This window comes from Nymphalis io, chromosome 6, assembly GCF_905147045.1.
Source record: "Nymphalis io chromosome 6, ilAglIoxx1.1, whole genome shotgun sequence".
Taxonomy (NCBI): domain Eukaryota; kingdom Metazoa; phylum Arthropoda; class Insecta; order Lepidoptera; family Nymphalidae; genus Nymphalis; species Nymphalis io.
In genome coordinates, this window is record NC_065893.1 from 5246451 (window position 1) to 5269488 (window position 23038).

At 29.2% G+C, this 23038-nt stretch overlaps 4 protein-coding genes across 7 annotated transcripts in view; 1 reads left to right on the forward strand and 3 right to left on the reverse strand.

Moving 5' to 3' along the window:
- LOC126768893 (phosphatidylinositol 4-kinase beta) overlaps positions 1 to 6493 on the reverse strand; it is a 28633-nt gene extending 22140 nt beyond the window's left edge. The window contains exon 1 of the mRNA XM_050487298.1: positions 5545 to 6493. Coding sequence (XP_050343255.1) covers positions 5545 to 5633 — 89 coding nt within the window. The 5' untranslated portion in view covers positions 5634 to 6493. The remainder of the gene's footprint in view (positions 1 to 5544) is intronic.
- Positions 6494 to 7310: 817 nt separating this feature from the next.
- LOC126769042 (dynactin subunit 6) lies at positions 7311 to 10904 on the reverse strand. The gene is made up of 4 exons (XM_050487586.1): positions 10724 to 10904; positions 10478 to 10648; positions 10082 to 10254; positions 7311 to 8368 (listed from the first exon to the last, which is right to left on the reverse strand). Exons 1-4 carry the CDS (start codon positions 10732 to 10734, stop codon positions 8154 to 8156), a joined length of 570 nt encoding a protein of 189 aa, XP_050343543.1. The 5' UTR covers positions 10735 to 10904; the 3' UTR covers positions 7311 to 8153.
- Positions 10905 to 12175: 1271 nt separating this feature from the next.
- Positions 12176 to 19195, forward strand: LOC126768890 (ATP-dependent DNA helicase DDX11). 4 transcript variants are annotated; one of them, XR_007669281.1, is made up of 14 exons: positions 12176 to 12449; positions 12535 to 12655; positions 12756 to 13087; positions 13312 to 13478; positions 13708 to 13948; positions 14665 to 14932; positions 15257 to 15576; positions 15874 to 16062; positions 16553 to 16756; positions 16884 to 17072; positions 17185 to 17300; positions 17776 to 17874; positions 18702 to 18802; positions 18937 to 19051. XR_007669281.1 is itself a non-coding variant. In XM_050487291.1 (14 exons), the coding sequence occupies exons 1-14, from the start codon at positions 12318 to 12320 to the stop codon at positions 19036 to 19038; spliced, it is 2643 nt and encodes an 880-aa protein (XP_050343248.1). In that variant the 5' UTR covers positions 12176 to 12317; the 3' UTR covers positions 19039 to 19195. The 4 variants fall into 4 exon arrangements, 3 of the variants coding, with proteins under 3 accessions (XP_050343248.1, XP_050343251.1, XP_050343250.1); XM_050487291.1 differs by having other exon boundaries at positions 17714 to 17874; positions 18937 to 19195; XM_050487293.1 differs by lacking the exon at positions 12535 to 12655 and having other exon boundaries at positions 12314 to 12449; positions 17714 to 17874; positions 18937 to 19195.
- Positions 19196 to 19229: 34 nt separating this feature from the next.
- On the reverse strand, positions 19230 to 20999 carry LOC126769008 (NAD-dependent protein deacylase-like). The gene is made up of 4 exons (XM_050487545.1): positions 20562 to 20999; positions 20289 to 20483; positions 19924 to 20083; positions 19230 to 19459 (listed from the first exon to the last, which is right to left on the reverse strand). The coding sequence occupies exons 1-4, from the start codon at positions 20874 to 20876 to the stop codon at positions 19254 to 19256; spliced, it is 876 nt and encodes a 291-aa protein (XP_050343502.1). The 5' UTR covers positions 20877 to 20999; the 3' UTR covers positions 19230 to 19253.
- Between the last annotated feature and the right edge of the window lie 2039 nt (positions 21000 to 23038).

Consider the following 23038-nt stretch of genomic DNA (forward strand, 5'->3'; position numbering starts at 1 on the left):
TTTTTTTTTTTAATTAAGGTTGCTTTTAAATTATTGTTTTAACGTTGTATCGTCGTTCATTCAAATACACGACGTATCTGATACAACTAATCGTGCGGCGTGCCAAAATGTCCTACGGATGAGCAAAGGCTAATTTAGTATTAAAGCCCCAACCCTAATAAGAAATAGGTATGTCCAGTATTTATTATATTATAAGTAACTAAGTATTTTTTACTCTCTAGTAGTAAACACCGCCGTTCGCACGTTAATATACAACATTTTGTAAAGCATAACATAATAAATAAATATCTTGCTACAAAATTAACCGTTTGTGGTCAAAATAATATTAATATAGCTTTTCTAGTTTCCTTGACGATTTTTACAGATACTTGACATGTTTTGGTAAAATTAGGGCTCCAATCATCATAGAAGATAGGAAATCGAAATGACTTATGCTATTATATATGTAACAATAAAAAAAAACTTTCATATCGGAGAAACATTTGCGCCACATAGGCGTTCTTTTCTTTTTGGGGTCACAGCTAACAATTCATTTTCTGCGTAGCATTATCTCAGGCTTTATTACTCTAATCTGGATGTGACAGAGCGATGAGCCGCTTTCTTTCGCAACTTATTATTATGATACATTTTCAGTCATTTACTGACTTGGAATAATTAATTTATTGTTTTACTTCTGGTAGCAACTAGTAGGTTACTAGGTTTAAGCGAGAAATATCTCGTAAGAGAAGAGCGAAATACCTCATAGAAAAACACTGTATTATTCGAAGGACGAATGCTTTTACTAATTTCCAGGGTTATAGGAAAACACCATTTATCAATGTTTATGACTAAACGAGTAAAAATTAAAAATAGATTTATAAAACAGATATAATAAACCTTAAAGAAAATATTAATTTTAGAAGACCGATAGAATTACTCTGTAATGTCAAATTTTTCATTCTCTTTGAAACACATGCAAACAAATAGAACAAGTTAAATATATACATATAAAAATTAAGCTATTAACTTGAGATAGGACTATATCTAATCTAATCAGGACATATATCGAATATATTTATGTTCCAAAGATACCGCGTTACGTATACTTTATTGTACAAATTAATGAAAACCTTGGTTCACAATAACATTTTGCAACAAAAAGTACTAAATGTATTTATGCATAATCGGCTAAAATTCCGAATATAGAATAATTCTATTAAAAACGTTTAATTAATGAAACATCGAAAGTATATATTTTAGGTACATATGTAGGTGCAGAAAAGTTTATAATAACTTATCGTTAGTTATTCAGTTTGAACGTGAATACTTGCGACGTACTATATTATATTACTTAGGTAATTGTTTTATGGATATTAATATAATTATTGTATATCATTTTAATATGAAAATGTGTATAGCATATACAGTAAATTCATAAATGGAGTTCTATTTAAATTTCTGGCAGTGTTCTAATGGTTAAGCATATAAAATCACAATGAAAAAGGCCTTGGTCGGTCCACCGCACATTGGTTTAATGGAGGTCGCTTACATTCTATTCTAAAAGTCAATTGTTTTTGATTGATAAGTAATATGAGAACGACTTATAAAAATTAAGCTTCAAGAATATGTAATAAATTATCTTCAATCACAATCATTTTTACTTAAGTACATTTAATTTAATTTAAAAAAACATATTTCAAAAAATATGCTGCAAATGAACCTAAACGTAAAAAATTATAGCCGGTGGTCGGGGAGATATAATGGTAATAGCTTCAGACATTTAAAAATAAAGAAACTGACATATATACATGTATCTGAAAATGTATAAGTATCCTGAAAACATTATACTCCTTTTTTGGGCAGTCGTGTAATAATATTTAATATTTAAATACTAACTGTGTCCCGCAGTTTCATTTATTGAAATTTATACTATACACGGATTTATTATATACGGAATTAAAACAAATACAAATTAAGTATATTAAAATTCTGCTTATTATTGCTTGCCTGGGTTTGAACCCGCGATCGTCATTACTTCATTGTGGTTTTACGTGTATCCAGTATGGGTCATCATTTGTACATGTGTAAACATATTAAGTGATAAATAATCTCCGGCGAAATAGGTAAAAATATATATTTCGTTTTTATCTAAAGACACAATATACGCAAAGATTCGATTTTTTTATATAATAGGCGGAGCATAATAGGCCACCTGATGGTAAGTGGTCACCAACGGCTATAGACATTGACTTTGTAAGAAATGTTAACTATCGCTAACATCACCAATGCGACACCAACCTTGGGAACTAAGATGTTATGCCCCTAGGAGCTAAGATGTTATGTGCCTGTAATTACACTGGCTCACTCACCCTTCAAACCGGAACACAACAATATCAAGTACTGCTGTTTTGCGGTAGAATATCTGATGAGTGGATGGTACCTACCCAGACCAGTTTGCACAAAGTTCTACTACCAAAACAAGAAATGTAGGGTAACTAGGTTTACTTAACTTTAATACACACTTATGAGTTAAAACATTAACCAGATTTATTATAATGATTGTGAGTCAGTGTGTGTTGTGTTTTTAAACTTCTTGGTGTTTTAAGTTTATAATATACGTAAGTTTATGTTATATACTTTCGATAACCAATGAGTTCGCGCGTATCCTCTTTGTTCTTGATGTTCGATATAAATAAAAGGAGAATAATAGAATATTACTTATATTATAAATAATATATATATATATATATAGTAGTACACTAACCGTGAAGCCACTGAAATAAATATAAGCGCTTGTTTCCATGGCGAAAAACATTGCTGATCAATATGAAACCTTGTTACGCCTAAATACCGTGAAACCTTTGTTACTTTTTATAGGTAGATGTATTAAAAATACGGTTTTAAATGTCGAAGCAGTCTAGTATATTTTTCTACAAATCTACAATCTTCTCCGTCTTCCACTACAAAGAAACCGTACAGTAGAAAGAAGTACGCATTCAAAATAATCATTACATATTAGAAATAATTTATATTATTGTATAACAACTACATTTTAGTTAATAAACAAAAATATACGTAAATAACTATGAGAAGATTTAAATTTGTAATATTTTACATAATGGTAAAATTTACCTAATACAATTTGCTTTAAACTAAGATATCAAAAATGTTAACATCATCGTCAGGAAATCGGGTGCTGCTTTCCGTCATTGGACTGTGCGCCGGCCACTTTTACTTTCGCTCCCGTCCATTCACCTGATATCAATGCCCTACATACTACACTACCAATATTTACCTGAACCTTTTTACACTATGACCTAGTTATATTAATGGAATATACTGATTTGTTTATATAATGTATTTCTCAGCTTTAAAGTCTTAAAATGTAACAGAGTACAATCAGAAAGAATACTGTTATGAATAACATACTAATTATGACTTTATTTAATGACCTTTATTAAAATATTTATGTATTCATTTTTGTTTTCATGATTACAGCAGTATTTAATGAAATAGGCACTTAAAATATTCTAGTAAATATGTAAAATAACAGGGCAAAACTCTACCACTATTTGTGTGTTAGAGCTTATTCCACCAAACCATTTCAGTGCAGATTGGTGATTATTTGTAATTTTTTTTTCTTTATTTTTATATTTATGTATGTGTTATCCTTACACATAAAATGACATCCCAATGTATTTTTATGAATAATTTATTCTAATATATCTAATCTCTAACATCCTCCAGTATGATTTCAGCCATGGTGGCTCCAATCTCAAGAGAGATTAGCCAACTGCGCAGGAGATATTAAAGTGCACAAGTAGTGTGAGCAAACACAGGTGCACTCTTTATTCTCTAGCTCTCATAATCTGATTAAATGGCAATCCGACATAACCGGAAAGAGCTCAGGCGCAAGACCGACGGCTTTACAAACTTTACGACGCACAAGAGTGTACACACTTCTAAATTTCAGACCCCGGGCTGCTACTGAGAATTTTCTGACAGAAAAACACAATAACTTCTAATACATACTATAGAAAGTACAAAGTTAAGATTTGGACGCGGTTTGATTACTGGGAAAATCTTATCATCAGTTATTATTTTTCATAACATTGTTATCCCATATGTCAACTCAAACTCTCAGCTATCATAAAAGTAATTTAACAGCATTATTTTCAGTATAATTACAACTATAGATGGAGAGATAAAAAAATTAAATTCAAAAGAACTGTATTTTTTTAAAATAGTAGTCTTCCTTTAGGTTTTAAAAGTTCACTTCTAAAGATAGGTCCATGTCAAATTTTATATAACAAGTATAATATTTAAATTATGCTTGCATATTATACAATAAAAATGACTTCTAACAAAGTATTCTACAATGGATACTACATTGCATACAATTGAATCCAGTAACAGGTTTAAATAAATAACTAAAACATGTTACTGATAGAGGTAATAAGTTACCTTATTAGAGCAGAACTTTGTAAGTATTACATTTATAAATTATTTAATAGAAAAACAGTATGTTAGTGTAATTTTGAGTATTAATAAAAATCAATCCATTAATATATATACTACATACATACATACACTATATATATATATATATATATATATATATATATATATATATATTGTATGTAAGCTTTTTGTTGACATTGACATTCGAATGTTCGCAGATGAGTCATAAGAGGGAGCCCCATCGAAGTTTTGAATGACAAAATAAGTTCTAGTTGATTTCAATTGTAGTTTAATAATTTCTTAAAAATCAGTTATATACGTGAATTTTTAATTAATTAGTTTAATTTAAAAGTGTAAAGGACAATTCAGGTTTTTTAAAATAAGAAAAGTAAAGCTTGAACATTTAATTGTCGATTCTCTGTTTTTAGGTTAATATTTCATCAGTTTATTTTAATAAAACTCTGTTTTTAGATGAATCACATTATTATGCTTTAAAGAAGAAAAACCGATGATCTTATATATATATATAATACATATATATATTATTTTATATATATATAGTGCATTCTGAGAAATTAGAACTATGGAAAAATATCCAAACCAATTATAATTAGCTAAAATGTAGTGTTAGTCTAAATGAAATAATCAGCCTTTGTCTAAAGAAATTTAATTGTAATTCAAAAGGCACACACTATTGCAACTTACATGCTCAGACATACTTTGTAACGAAATATAAATAAAAGTTTAGGATGTATAGAGAAACAAATAATTTTTGTTTAAAAACAAATCGAGTGTTTTTTTTGTATGTAGGCATTGATTATAAAGGTTAAGTATTCAGATAATTGATATAATAATACAATGCTGTAATTACATTTATCTTTGTTATTCTATATGTTTTATATAAAATAAAGACTATTACAGGATTATAAAAGTATATCAATTTTATTACACTAATTGTATATAGAATATATGCAATTAATTTTAATGATTTTATACATCTAAATTTAGACTGCTCACCGCAAAAAACATATTAATGCTAAATAATTAGTCATATTGATAAATAAACTCAGTGTTTACTTTAATGTAAGTATGACAAAAACTTACCTAAAATCCAAACTAAGGTTTCTTTGGTGAGTAGGAGGCTTGGTCTTGAAATCACTGCGACTTCCGTGTATGGGAACATCTTCCAACATGCTCACACACAGATTTATCCACAACACACAAAACCCATAACAAAAAAAGTGAAAAATCAAAGAGTAAATAACAACATGGCGTCCATAAAGTACCACAATCAGTCGAAAACGTTTCACTTCGATTTAATTCCTTAGCAGCAAGGTAATGGGAACGAAAACTTTTAAATTTAACTCACGGATATTTAGATCACTCTATTTATTATCACATAAAAAGAAAATCCATAAAATCTTAAAAAGAAACTTAATTTTGTACAATAAAGCCTAAAATATTATAGATTCGTATGGATGCGTAGACGATGCAACTAACACAATTTCAATAACATAATGTTTTGAGTAAAATTAGTCCTAATTTACATTAACTTCAAGCAATTTTTGCTATTTTGTTACACTCACGCACGAATATATCAAACGACGATAACGCCAGTACCCGACAATGGTTTTTCCAGACGATGTAGGTAATTAGGAATAGGAAGGGGGATTTGGGAACGAAAGTCTATTATTTTTGACGGCTCTTGACAGATAACAATTAATTATTTGACATAATAAAATACTTATGTATACACTTTAAAATCTACTTCAAATATATAACATTTTTAAATTTTAATTGCATAGAAAAACATGTATAAAATGTCTTATAGATTGTAGATAACATTGTTTTAACGACTATTAAGAATCACGAGTCGACTATAATCGACCGAATACTAAATCGATTGCGACTTAAGCTAACAATCGCGCTACAAAAATTGTTTAAATGAAAATTTGCCATAATCGTTCAAATGTCAATTTGCCACAATCGTTTAAATGAAAATTTGCTATAATCATTTAAATGAAAATTTGCCACAATCGTTTAAATGAAAATTTTTCATAATCGTTTAAATGAAAATATGCCTAGCCTTCTGTTATATTTTATATCTTAATTATGTGCAACCATAAAAAAAAATTAAATCGGGTTTTCGATAAAACTTGTTTCGAATCAAGCTTGAACTCCAAGGAAGGGCATAGGCAGTGTTGCCAACTTCAGTGTTCCAGTGTTTGTGTGTGTGTTTCAGTGTAGTGTCCTCTTAAATTGGGGGTAACTCAGATGAAATGGGGTATTTTCAAGGGTCTAATTCTAAGAAAATGTTTTCTTACGATTTTTTTAGGGGGACATTTTTTTAGAAGAATTCTCTCTTGTGATTAACTCTTCAGTTCAATTTAATGGTTAATTTCAAGTTTACTGCTGCTTGCAGTACTTGCTTTCCTTTTATTTTTTTAGCAGAATATTATAAATATATAGATGGGGGGATGCTTTTCAAAGGTTGTCAACACTGGACATACTGTACTTTTTTATACCAACACCTTCCCCTTCTTCTAACACGCGTGTCAAAACTAGTATTTAAATATAATTTACTTAGCTTATTTTATTTCAGAGTAGGCTATTTTTAAATTAAATAATATAGGCATTTTTAATAGAATAAATTAGTATCTTGACATTGGTAATGTCTTCCTGACCGATTTCGGTCATAGGCTTTAGGCGTCACATGCTTACCGAGGTATAACAGAGTAGATACTGTCAGCTTTCCAACTTTACGATGGTACTACGAATTTCTACAAAGAAAAACTCGTGAACATTTTGATGTTCTGATCTTATACTATATATCTAGTTACTAAGCCAATTACAATTTACTTTTTTTTAACCTTTATTGATTAAAATTTATTATGGGTGTTTTAGTGCATAATAACTCATTTACTAAATTACTTTAACAGATTGTTTACAAATACCATCAATTAAGATGATTAAGAGATGCATCTGCATATTAATATTACAATATTAGGCAACTAATACAATATAGTATTAACGCACAATAGTTTATGTAGTACCTATACTGTTCACAGGAAAATGATAGACGAGTACAGTGAATACATAGAAAAGATGTTGAACAAATTTTGACTACAACAAAGACACCATAGCCCATAAGTTTATTTAAATAGTTTAATAATAAAAAAATGTTTCTTAATGACTTTCTGAATATACTCTTTCATGGCAGGGACATAGGGGGCAAGAACATCCCCTTGCACCCACCTCCTCCCGGTGTCTAAGATTAAGAGTTTTTCTTAACAAAACTAAATTTTGAGTGTACAAGTGCACCTCCATTCTTTTTTTTTAAATTTGTAGTCTGACATAAAAAGTTCTAACATGCAGTTAACACATGGACTAATTGGTTATTATAGATTTTGTAATATAGAATACATGCACTCTTAACATTTACAATATAAAGTACCCATTTTAAATGAGTATTATATTTGAGTTTCATGTTCCGGATCACAAGGCGACAGGTGGAAGTCTGTCAATACTAAAAAAAGTGGTATGATTGTGAATATAACCCAAATATAAGCCATAGAAAACAAAGACAATAATATTTTTCTAATTAAATTAAGTAAATTTTTTCTTAAATTATTAAACATAAAAAGTAAGCTTAAAATTTGCATAGCTAGATTATAACATTTTTTAAGAGTAATAAATAAATCGTAAACATAGGATTATTTTGAAATTTCTTGAGACTGTCTGGAAGGGAGACGTTTATGTACATTTGGTTTCCTTAGTCTGTGATAATTTGGCATGACTTTGCTGAGGAAGTCCAATTGTAAAAGTTGGGAAGGTTGCTTTTCTAGAGCTTCTCTGTTATGATGCTCTGAGCCCCAAATAACAGTGTTATCCGCTAATGTTTGTGCTACTGTTAAATTACATGCTGCACCTAAAAAGTATATTAAAAAAATTTAGAATATATACATACAGTGATGGTCATATAATTAAGAATGCTTATTTAAAGGGAATTTTCAAACTAACAAGTATTAATTATACTTGGTAGTTTGAAAAAATTGCATGTAATTTTTTATATTTGTCTTGGTACTGCAAAACTTTTCCATACTATCGGAGCATTCATTGATCAACATAATTGGCTAAAAAACAAAAAATAGATAAACTTTATAGATTAGATCTGAACCAAGTATGACTACTTAATAGCTGGTCACATAATTAAGAAAGCTGAATAGTTTATTTTTTTATTATAGTTTCAATTTAAATAGAGAACAACTGTGACTCTGTGATTGTAGGTCACTATTCGTATAATTTAGACTCCATCTAGTGCTCTACAATTCTAAAAGGTGATTGTTTTGCATGTACTTAAACAAAGAAAGTCATCTCATCAAGATAATCGACATGTTGTTCGTTTGGCCAAACAAAATCCTTTTAAAAGGTCTAATGAGCTGAAAATATAATATTTTGGTAAAAAAAACAGCTATCTCGGCACACACTATTCGAAGGCGTTTGGTAGATGAAAAGTTAAGATAGTAAGAAAAGTGGCCATGTTGAAACGGTGCATGTTAGGAAAGCCCAGCTTGTATTTGCAAGAAGGTATGATAACTGCACAGTAAGTAGTAGTAAATAGTGGAAAAATGTTCTTTTTTCATACGAGACAAAAATAACAATGGGTATATTATGATAGAAAACTATATGTACTATGACACCCTCCGAATAAAGCATTAAACCCTAAGTACACAAAAGTGACTTCAAAGAATGGTGGGGGAAATTGAAAATTTGGCAATGCTTTTCTGGACATGGTGTTGGACTTGTTAAGCTGATAGAAGGAAATATGGAACAATACCAATACAAAAATATACTGGCAAAAACAATATTACCGCATGCTGAAGACATGCTTCCACTTATTTGGACATTCCAGCATGACAATGATACAAAGCATTCTGCATGCACCTTTAAGGAATTTCTCACTTTGCAATCAGTTTCTGTCTTAGACTGACCAGCTAACAGACCAGATCTAAACCGAATAGAGCATCTTTGTTGTAAAGTCAAGAAAAAGGTTTCAAATCAACAGTGTGGAAATTTAAGAGAGCTGTACAACGTTTTATTTGAAGTAATAATCTCTCTTGCAAAATGTAAAAAATTGATAGAGTTAATGCCTCGCTGGTGTAAAGCAGTAATTAAAGATGTAAACATGCTACTAATTATTAATTTTAGTTTAAAATGTATTAAATTGCTTTTTTCTTTATGCACTTTACATTCGTGTGATTTATTTAATCTTAGTTTTATATAAAACAACTCTCGAGCTGTTTATTAAATTGTTCTTAATTATTTGTCCAGCTTTATTACTATTTGAATTTGTTACTATAGAGAATAAATAAAATTTTGTTCAAAGATAGTTAGCGATTTTACTCTATATGCCTAATATTGTTTGCTCTATTCATGTGGTTATTTAATAATATGACTAGTTAATAAGCTATACAGGACATGATTTGGATAAAAAATCTGAAAATTCAAATTGTTCTTAATTGTATGACCACAACTGTATATACGAGTAGACATTTAAAATATAATATCAATTATAAAATTATGTAACTAACTAATATAAAAATTATGTAACTAAATTTATAAATATGCAAGGAATATTTACCAATAACACATCCACTACCAATTTTAACATTAACACCAACAAATGATCTACATTCAAACACATTGCTCTCTCCAATATGGCCGAAGGGTGACTCTAGCCTGCACCCCACTTCAAATACATTATGAGCACCAATAAATAATGGTTTTGGTGGATTTTCTTGTTTATCACTTTTTCTGAAAAAGGTAAATTTTATATTTTAAAATTAGAAAGGAGAATGAACAAAAGTGGTCTAAATATCCACCACTAACAAGATCTATGTTGACTTATAGTCCACTAAACAGAGTAACTTTTATATGAAACAAAAAAAAAAGTCAGTAAAAAGTTAGGACTATATGAAATATAATAATATTCCTTCTTTGTAAATTATTGTATAAATAAAAGAAAATGAAATTTTACTTATGTATTATAGTGGAATATTCTTCTATAATGCAATATTCAGCTATTATAATTGGGCCACCATCAGCAATGATAGTAACTCTTGGGTGGATGACTGTCCCTCCACCAATTGTTATATCTCCTTCCAATGTACAGTCCTCACACACAGTTGCACCAGGTAAAATTTTAATACTACAAGTAAGAAAGAAAGATTATTTCATATATTATTATAGAGTAAGAAAATGTTGACAAAACAGGTTTACTCACTTTTGCGACATTTTGAAATTATAACACCTTGAAAATAAAATGAAACCAATGACGAAATATACTTAAACTTATACTAAATAATAGCTTTTTTGAAAGAAAATAAATAGGTTTTTATTTATGAATTGAATATGATGACTTCATTTTTAAATTATTACAATTTGTGTAGATAGTTTGTCAAAATCAATTATTAGCAAATGTCAACTGTCAGTGGGTTTTTATCGTAGCACAGAAAAAAATAGACCAAGGGGCCGTAAAGCCGCGATTGAGACAGAGATAGTTTGTCAATGTTGAGTATAATGTTGCCATAGTAACTGCATTCCCTGTTTTGGGAGATAAATAATTTTCAGGATTTAATTAAAACAAAATAAGTTTATTAAATTTTTACCTTTTAATATTTATTACACTTTTTTTAATTTTTTTTTTGTTTTCCAACTACACCCAAAAACTGTTGCATTGTTTGTTTTTGTTTCCGTTATCAATAGTACTTCAGCATCTTTATATGGTACTGGAGTAGCATTCTCCTCAGAAGTTGAAATATAAACACTCAATTAAATTATTACTAATGAATGGTTGCCACATATATTTCTATGTTAACCTCTTGACTCGGAATGTAATAATATTATAAATAAAATGAAGAATGTTTAATAATGTTGTCGTTAGGAAATTATAAAAAAAGAACAAATAAATTGAAATAACATATTTACATATAACGAAGCACTTTAGGTTATTATTGGACTCCATATTTAATTAAAATTAAATTAAATTAATTTTTTTAAGTAAATATTTTAATTAAAAAAAATGTAAAATAAAAAAAAATATTAAAAAGTAAAATTTAATAAACTCAATTTGTTTTAATTAAATCCTGAAAATTATTCATCTCCCAAAACAGGGAATGCAGTTACTATGGCAATATTATACGCATATATTGACAAACTATCTCTGTCTCAATCGCGGCTTCACGGCCTTTGGTCTATTAATTCCTCTGTCTACGGTTTAACTCTACAGAGCATTGGCTTGTATCTTTAAATTTCACCGTCTAATTCCAGGAACGCAATCATTTAATTATCATAAATTTCACAAATTTTGAGCAACCTTTTTCAAAAATATACATTCTCGTTATCTCTAAACTCTATAATTAAAGAGCATACCACCAACTACTGCGTTTTACATAATAATGAAATCTCGACGTTATAGTAACCATTCTCTTGCCCAACGTAAATTGCAATGTAAAATTGTAACAACAATCAGTCGATTATTATCTATATTTAATATTCGAATTAATTAAAGCTGTATTTTTAGTGTTTTTTTTAATGGTAATTTTAGTTTTATTAATATTCACTTAAGAAGCATCATGATTTTTTAAAACCATGGTTTTAAAAAATCATGATGCTGCTGTCTGAAGTGTTTGACAGTGACATGTAAAGTGTAACTTAACTGGCGCCAAGACTTTAGACTAATAATACTAATAAGTTTAAATATATAATATAATTTAGCAAGTGATTAGAGACCTATGGTTAAAATAAAATATTGATATAACAGTTTGTGAAAAAATATTAATAATAATAAAGAAGACCAATCAAGACCAATAACAACAATGACTGAATTAACGAATCCCATATTTTCATTTCCCTTTCAACCTTATGATATTCAAAAGAAATTCATGACTGAATTATATTTAACAATTGAAGATAGAAAATATGGTATATTTGAAAGTCCTACTGGAACCGTAAGTTGTTTATTTTTATGGAATTGTACATATACACTAAATTTATGTGGCTTTGTATTTTTTTTCATTTAAGTATTATGTATAGGGTAAATCTTTAAGCATTTGTTGTGGGGCCCTTCAGTGGCTTAAAGATAGCAACAAGAAAATTTTAGAAGATCTAACCAAGGAAATAGATCAAATTAAACTTGAACTTTCAAGTAAAACAGGTAAATTATATTAAATTTCAGCTTAATTCACAGTTTTAAATATGTTATCTTGATTAATATTTTAATAAAAGGATTTCTTTTAAATAACAACATGTTATAGATACTGATGATTGGCTCCAAGAAGAGTATAATAAAATAAACAAGACCCAAAATTTACTAAACTTGCAAATAAAATTTAATAGAATAATGCAGAAAGAGAAAGAGTTTGATGAATTAAAAAAGAAAGTTATTAAACAAAACATTAGTTTTAATAAAAATGATTATTTTATCAATAAAAGAGAAAAAAATAATAAAACAAATGATGAAAAAACATTAGTAGAAAAAGAAAATATTGATGATCGAGACCTCATCATAGAGGAAAGCGAAAATAGGGAAGATGATTCTGACAGTGAAGAAGTAAATTTAGATCCTAATGAGGAAAATAACACTAAGGTGACAATTAGCGTTAGATTATAAATAAACTTAATTAAATTTTACTTATAAACTTTGCTAAGTGGCTGTTTAGTTAACAAATTCCCTTTTTATGTCATTATGATTTTGAAATTCAAAGGAAGAAAATGCAGCATTGCTTAACTAATCATCTTCAGTAAGAACATTGATTACATAACTTTTACTAGTAGCATATGCTTAAATGAGAAAGTATAAAATGTTTGCAGATTTATATAAGTAGTAGAACTCATAGTCAGCTGTCACAGTTTGTGGGTGAAATCAAACGAACGGTATTCAATGATAACACTAGAGTAATCACCCTTGCTTCGAGACAACATTACTGCATAAATTCTGATGTAAATAAATTAAATAATGTTAATCTTATTAATGAAAGGTGAGGTATTACGTTGATTTCTATTAAAAAAGAATTTTGTACAATGTTATAAGCAATTATCTTAATTTTGTAATTTATTAATAGTAAATACTATTAACTACTATACTTTATGTGCCTTGATGATATTAAAAAGTTTGAAATACATTACTAAAAAAATAAATGTTTGGCACTTCTTTATAATTCTAAATAAAATGCATACCCTAATAATGTTATAAATATTATTTTACAGATGCCTCGATATGCAGAAATCTAAAACGAAATCAACTTCCATTGCTGAAGAGGGTAAAGTGTTGAAGAAAACAAAAACAAAATCTTGTTCAGCATGCCCATACTATAATCAGACCAATATAACTAAGTTAAAAGATCAATTACTTGTTGAAATAATGGATATGGAAGACATAATAAAGTGTGGTAAACAATTGAAAGCATGTCCTTACTATGCTTCCAGGATGGCATTGGATGAGTCGGAGGTAGTTATTTGTTATATTTATTATAACAAATATAATTATAACAATTTCTCCACAGATATGTGTTTCTGGGCCTGGAATTTTTAATTTTTGTAGGTTTTAAAATATGTTTTTATTAAAATCACAAATAAATTAATTAAGTACATTATTTTCGAAGCAAATCACAAAAAACAAAAAATCATTCTATGCTAAGCATGTAATATTTCCTAAGGCTTGTACTAACTTTCTAAGAAAAGAGGATTACTTTTGAGGGAGCAAACCCTGGCTAAAAAAACTAAGAGATATATTTTTTTAAATTTATTAAATATAATCTTAATTAGGATACTTTATGTTTGTACTACTTTTTGTTCAGAAACATGCTTTTACTTATTGTTTTCTAGTATAAACACTACTATTTTAATTTTCATTGCAATCTCGTCAGTTCTTCATGCATGAATAAGTGCCAAGCATATTTACTGTCGCATTTACATTATTAGTAATATAATATTATATATATATATATATATATATATATATATATATATATATATATAAAATATATTATAATATATTATAATTATAATATATAATATATTTATTTAGATAAGTTTAATTTTTATGTTTAGTGTAAATATAAGCTGATTCCAGAATAGCTCAAATCTTAAATCAACTTAATAAAATCTATTAAAATATTTTATATGAATTTGTTTTACATGTTTGTATGTACTTAAAATTTTCAGGTAGTATTAATAAGCCATGCTGGCATAGTTAGTAGTGGAGCAAGATCAGGAATATCTCTAAAATTAAAAGACAATGTTTTAATCTTAGATGAAGCCCATGGTTTAACTGCAGCTTTAGAAAATGCTCATTCTGCACCAGTTTCTTCCAGACAATTGGGATCTGTAAAGACATTTTTGGATTTCTACATTAACAAATACAGGACTCGTTTTAGTAGCAAGAGTCTTTTGCAGTTGAATCAAGTTAGTTTTGTTATTGGAAAGTTATTAGGTATTGTATAAATATTTTATTTATTATTTATTACAAATCTAAGTAACCCTGCAGTTATAACTTTAAAACAATTAAACAATATATATATATTAAACATTATTTTTCTTATCATAAGTTGATTAAAATCAGTTGTATATTATTATTATATATAAGTTTTAGTAACAGTTGCTATCATTTCTTATATTTTAAGGCAATATAGTTATATAAAAAATGTATAAAACTTATAAATGAAAGTATTTCATAAATAACTAATAATACACTATATGCATTTTTATCTAAGATGCACAGGTTAAGAAAAATACAATTGTGGGTGTGATTTTTCAGGTCTTATAAAACCAAAATCGGCAAATGATAAGAAGCAACAAGTGACAATATACAAACTTGAGGATTTTGTAATACAGTCTGAAATAGATCATATGAACCTACGTCCCTTAGTGGAATTCTGTAGACATACTAGATTGGCCCCAAAACTACACGGGTTTTCGATAAGATATAGCCAGCAAGGGCTTGAAGAGGAAAATAAAAAAGAATTAATCAACAAAAAGGCTAATTTTAAGGAGTTTCTTAGTAACATATCAAAGAAGAAAAATGAATATGAGCAAGTTGAAAACACACCAAAATTAGAAATCAAAACAAATAATCAGGTTATATATATATAGTACACATTTTTTATGGTATATTATATACTGACACAAATAAAACTTAAAACTATAGCTGTTTTATACAAAGTTCATACAATTAGTTGTAACAATAATTTGTAGTCCATGTCAAAATTAAATGTGTATTTAGCAACAATTGAACAACATTTGAATGAACTTTGTCTGTAGTTATTTGGGGTTTATGTAATATGTAATATATGTTATCAAAAATATTTCTTTAAAAATGTATTTGAGAAAGATTTTAAAAAGTTTGTAATGGGTTTGTTTATTTTCAATTATTAGATGCCTGTATTATCAACGGAAACATCAGCCGGTAGTGGGCTATATGCTATACTGGATTTCTTGGAGAGGTTGTGTGACCGAAGTGCAAATGGGAGAGTTTTAGCGCAACTTGGGGAAACTGGACAGCTCAAATATCTTCTTTTGAACCCAGCAGAACATTTCGAGCAAGTTGTCAGTCAGTGCAGATCTGTAAGTATTTTCAACTTTTCAGAAAATTTTACCAAGTTCTGTTCAGGATATGTCGTTATGGCTAACTTGGACGAGTTATGGATAATATGACTTCTGCGTTTTTCTTTACTTATACTTATATATTGTATTTCTTACTTTACTTTACTTATGTGTATGTGTAAATCTGTCATATATGATCCAAATTCACAAGGCTGAAACCACTGAGCCTAGTTAGATATATAAAATACTAGCGCTGTACTTCGCTCGCGTCGTTATTCAGATTTTTTATAAATCTTTATCCCATTATATCACAACCTTAGGGCTTGAATTTTCAAAAATATTTCTTTAATGCTACCTAATGATAAAAAGAACCCATATGCAAATTTTCATGGTCCAGTAATTTTGTCTGTGCTTTGAAATGTCAGTCAGTCAGTTATTCTATTATTAATATAAGATTTTAATATTAATTATATAAGATTTTACAACTTCAAAGGTTTATAAAACATTTCAGGTTATTGTAGCAGGAGGCACGATGGAACCAGTGAATGAGTTTCAAGCGTTGCTAACAAATAACCAGTCGAGCACAGAATGTGTTAATATCGTAAAATGTGGACATGTTGTCGCGCCAGAGAATGTATTGGGAGTTTGTCTATCAAAAGGTCCCTCCAATATCAGTTTGAATTTTTTATATGAAAACCGAACTTCAAAAGATTTGGTAAGAGTTATTATTACATATACTTTTATTTTAGCATAAAACAGTATTTAAATTTTAATATAAGTATTTTTTGATACGAAATTATTCGATTAGAATTGTAATTAATTCTAAATTTATACATTTTTAGCTGAACGAAGTTGGTCGCATACTAAGAAACGTTTGCAGCATAGTACCCGACGGTGTCGTATGTTTTCTTCCATCGTACTCTTACGAACAGATGTTGTACGAACATCTTAATTGCAGTAAAGTCATCGAAATTATAAGTAAAAAGAAAAAGATATTCCGGGAACCTAAATTAGCATCGGAAGTTGATGAGGTTTATATATATATATGTACTCGATTAAAGTATCGGATAACCGGATAATCGAAAAAAATAAATATTCACCTAAATGTAAATTCATGTACATGTATTCTTTTTGGGCTTACAGGTTTTACAAAAGTATGCAACAGCTATAAATAGTAAAGGTACAGGGACAGAGACCCATAATGGTGCTCTCTTATTTAGTGTTGTTGGTGGAAAATTAAGTGAAGGTCTAAATTTTAGGTAAGAACATAGAAATCCTGACTTCGTATTTGTCGCCCCGTGTGTTCGATATGTATTCAAGTATTTATTCAAAACTTTAACTAAACATAATAAACATATAAAATTAGGTATCTCAGTTGTTGTAATTTAACAATTAATCTGTAAGTTATGCTCCTAGGCAGATGTCCTTCCCTAATATCATTACCACTGGTAGGATTAGGTCTAAGCAAGCCCGCATAGGTACATACCCATGCGGGCATGGAAGGTACATCCGCGAAGCTCAATTACCTCTTCTTTCACTACTGCCAAATATAATTTACTACTTTGTTGAGTGAGCCAGAGCAATTTAAACAGGTATATTTCTTAATTGCCACTCTCAAATCGACAGTGATCAGTGACCTTCAGCCAGCGCTATGAGTAAAGTTTTTTTTTAGTGATAATTTGGGTCGATGTGTGATGGTAATCGGAATGCCTTATCCAAACGTAAAATCCCCAGAGCTACAAGAAAAGATGAGTTATATGAACAAAATAAAGCCTGGTGCAGGAAGCGTTTACTATGAAAATTTGTGTATGAAAGCTGTCAACCAGTGTATTGGTAAATATCACATATATAAGTAAAATAAAGTAGAGAGTGCGTGAATCTATGTAGAGAATCCTATTGCTATTTGAATACATCACATAAATCTAAATATGCACTGTCTTTCTTGTACTGCTGCTGGGTGAGGAAAGATAAATTTTGGTTAAGTTCAAAATATTAAAAAGTGCAGTTCCATCACATGTTGATTGGAGTTGCCAGCTAATGTTCCTCAAAATTTAGCTTCTTTTGAATCGCCGAAAACTAGTTATGGAAGCAATGGGTGTGTAGTACCTGCCGATCACTTGAATATTTTTAATAATGACGAACATGGTCAAAGTTGTAGTTGCTAGTTGTAAATAAGTATTATAGTTTTTATAATATTAAATATATGTCACTAAGCAGTGGGAGTATATATGACTTGGCTACTTACAAAATGAGATTTTTGGCACATTTTACCATAATTAACATTCCCTAGGGTATCCAAAATTAATTAAAAATTAGGGACTAAATTAAATGCTTATAATTCATCTCATGCTTGACGGTGAAGAAAAACATCGTAAGGAAAACTACATGTGTCGAATTTCACTGAAATACTGCCACATCTGTTTTCCACCAACCCACATTGGAGCAGCGTGGTGGAATAAGCTCCAAACCTTCTCCTCAAAAAGGGAGAGGCCAGCAGTGGGACATTACACAGGCTGTTACTGTAGGGACAACATTTTTCTTTAATTTGAAATAGAATCACCTTTAATTAACAGCTTATTACTTATTTTAATAAATTAACATAAGTAAATAATCTTCTTTTGCAACTAATTTCATACTGTTTTTTAAATTGTTTTTCTTAGGTCGAGCTGTGAGACATGCCAATGATTTTGCTTGTGTTTTGCTAGTAGATGAAAGATATTCTAGACCTCAAACCATTACAGCTTTACCATCATTTGTCCAGGTAATATTAGTATATTTTATAAAAAATAATAATTATTATAATATGAAAATGATATATGTAATTAATTTTGATATATATAATATAATCAGATATATAATAAATTTAATTTAGTATAATAATTTTTAAATTTCCAGAAATCTCTAATATCAAATTGCACATTTGGTCAAACAATGGGATGTGTGGCTAAGTTTTTTGCAAGGCACAAGGAGGAAAAAAATATTAATGTTTCAAAATAATTTATTTTACAATTTAACACATAACCTGTTTTATTATATATAACTGTGATAAATATTTCTTTTTACGTGTGGTTTTTTTATTACTATTAACCGACACATTCTTTAAACATAGTAAGTTAAAAAACTATTAACAAGCAAATAATATGATAAATTTATAAACTTTAAAACTATCTTTTAATCATTTTTTTCAAATCCAATCCTTAATCAAAAATCAATCAATCTGATAGAGCTATGGGTAGTGTTTTTCCACATGGCCCCTCAAAGTAATAATGAAAATTTGGTGTTGCTGGTGTAGGTTCAATGTTAAATTCAGCAACAATAACTCCCCTCTGGGCTGCTTGGGGTGCAAACATTGCTGCAGGGTACACCACAGAAGATGTTCCAACTACAAGACATATATCACAGCTTTCCATGGCTTCTCCTAAACCAAAAGAGAATAATTCAAAGATATTAAAAACTAACAAAATTATTTTTATAATTAATTATTAAACATTTGCAAAATTGCCATTATTATTTTAATAGTTGTTTGACAATGTGACAAGAGTTTAATAAATTGATATTCAGCCATATAAAAGTAGTAATATCCTTGTCCAATTAGTTGATTTTGTCATGTTCTAATTAAATAATTCTACATTCAAACTATACAATAAATTAATATGAAAATTTATCAAGAAAATTTAATGTAGTAATAGAATTTTTTATGCTTAGTAATCAAACACAAATAATTCTAATAATTTATACAGAAATTGATTTGTAATGTATTTATAGCTATGAATGTACTATGCAATGCTGTTATTCTTCCATAGAATACATAGCAGACTTGTATTGGTTAAAAGTATTGTTTGCATAAGTACTTGAAAGTATTTTTCTACCTTTATTTTTTACCTGCTTTTTCCAAAACAGCAGGTTCTAAACTTTCACCAAACCAGATAATATGTGGTCTTAAGAGACCATTGCAATTTTCTTTTTTACAGTGTGGTAGAGATTTAATTGGGATATCTGATCCAACAATATTAGCATCTGGTGCTCCCCGATTAGCTAAAGCCTGTAAATGAATATTACCTATTAAATAATATTTATTCTAAGAGATCAATATAAGGAGACACTATTTTTTTGTATTTTAATAAGCAAATTATTTTCCATATTTTTATTTTAACTTAATTAATATTTTAAAATAATTAAATGTACTGTAGTGTAATTGCACAAGAATAGAATAATATATTTTGAAAATAAATTACGTCATATTGTACCTCACAAATAGGAATGTCTGTGTTGTCTAATACTTCTTTGCATTTGGTGCAACGGGTCTTGAATAAGTTACCATGAAGCTCAATTAGATTGTTTGTACCAGCTCTTGTATGGAGGCTATCAACATTTTGAGTTATTACTGTTACTTTTTTTTCAACACCATATTTCGTTTCAAATTTTTCTATAGCTATGTGTCCCTAGAAGTATTTAAAGTTTATTAAGTGGTAACAAAATATATTTTATATACAAAATGGTTGAATTCAATTAGTATTTACTGTGTTTGGTTGTGCTTGTGCTGCTACTTCTCGCCTATAGTGATAAAATTCCCAAACCAGACTAGGACTGCTACGGAATGCCTCTGGCGTTGCCAAAGAAGATGCCTGATATTTTCTCCAATATCCACCTGCTCCTCTGAACGTCGGTATTCCTGATTCAGCACTTATCCCAGCGCCTGACAATATGACTATTTCTTTTGCCGCTTTTAATGATTCCTTAAACTTAACGATATCACTGGATTGGCGATTGGCCATTGTTTGGAAATTAGTATGTCTAACTGCACTACGTATGACCCTGACTAAGATTATGCACATAATAAATGATTTGAACTTGTATACAACGTAGCGTTGATTTATCTATACATAAAAATAATTAGTTTTCTTTTTCTTTTCTGGCGATAAAGTTAAAATGTAAATATTTTTATTTTCATGGTCAGTCTGACAATTTTCAAATTTAAGTGTCATATGTCAATGTCAATTTAGTTATAGATTAAATTTTAAAATAAAAACAAGGGGAACAATCCTGGCGTTGGCCCCTACCTAATTTTTTATACTAATTTTATTAAAAAAGTAAGAAATAATGTAATAAATAATTTGTCTAGAATCACACTTAATAATTGGCACTACGGACAACAATTTGTTGTAATGCCTTTTTTGTAGGTGTTGGCCATTATCAATAGTACTTCAGCATCTTTAATAATAATAATAATGTCCTCCAGACCGATTTCGGCTATGACGGCCAATCTCAAGAGGGATTAGCCAACTACTCAGGAGATATAGTGTACAAGTGTGCGCGAACACAGGTGCACTCTCTATTCTCTAACTCTCATAATCCGATGGGACGGCAATCCGACACGACCGGAAAGAGTTTAGGCGCAGGACCAACGGCTTTACGTGCCTTCCGAGGCACGGGAGTATACACACTTCCAACTTCCAGACTCCAGGCTGCTACTGAGAATTTTCTGACAGAAAAACCCAATAACTTTTTATTGGCCTGACCTGGGAATTGAACCCAGGACCTCCGGGTCTACGGCCTTACATCAAGCCACTAGACCAAAAAGGCAGTTCAGCATCTTTATATGGTATTGGATTAGAATTCTCCTCAGATGTTGAAACTTAAAACACTCAATTAAATTATTAATAAATAATGGCTGCTACATATATTTCTATGTTAACCTCTTTACTCGGAATCTAATAATATTATAAATTCATGAAGAATGTTAAATAATGTTGTCATTAGGAAATTATAAACAGGAAAACGAATAAATTAAATACAATATTTATATATAACGAAGCACTACTTGAATAGTGTTGTATTGTTTTCCTACCTACATAATATTAATAAGTATGTTAATCCATTTTTATCCAAACCTTCCTATGATTGCTTGCGATTCTTGAATAAAATAAAAATATTTCTTTAAAAAAATCACCTAGTATATGTATACATACTAGGTGATGTTTTTAGCGTTTTGAAAAAAATGTAGCGAATTATATAAATGATATATAGAGTAGTATCTGGTATCTGGTAGTTTTTATTTAATATAATTATAAGCGCCAATAGTGCTATGGTTTACGGGGCCGCATAGCGATGTTAAAATCGCATGACCGATCCTGACCCTTTGGGCTATTGTCGTCACAACTCTTAATATAAGCTTTACACTTAATTGGAGAGGTAAATAGAAGTATTAGTAATTTCATTGAAACGGACATTCTTACATGCATATCCATTTATTTTTCCAAAAAATTACGTAAACCTTAAACTTACGACAAAAACGGCCGTACTCGAGCCCTGACGAAATTTTTGGGAATCTACTATTATTGTTTTGAAAATTCGTTGCGAAAATAGTTAATTTATTCGAAATTTATGTATGGCTAAAAGAAAATCCGTGATAGCATTTAGCTTTTATAGATCTCACTGTTTTTATTAAAAAAAATAAATGGAAAAATAGGCAACTGTAGTGGCAACAGGCACCAGTTCAATTGTTGCAAAGATGAATCCCTTAACCTAATAAATAAAATTTTAATTTTTAAACGCTTTATGTTAATAAATATATCCTAATTAACACTTTTGCAATTAATTTTAAAATATTGAAAAAATACAGTGCTAACTTCAATCAACAATATTGTTTATTAAAAAATAGAATGAGATAACGATAAGATCGTTTTTTACCTGTAAGAAGTCGGGACTACGGGCTACAAGTGCTAAATCAAAGTATTTGGTTAAGGAACATATATTTATCTATATCTAATATAACATATTATGCCTTGTTGGTTTAGTGGCTACATGTAAGCGGCAGACTCAGAGGTTCTAGGTTCAATTCCCAGGTCGTTCCCATAAAAAGTGTGCACACACTTGTGCACTATAATATGTCCTGCGCAGTTGGCTAATCTGATTTTGATGATTGAGATTAGCCGTTGTAACCGAAATCGGTTTGGAGGACATTATTACTTTATTCAAATAGCTCACATATCCAATA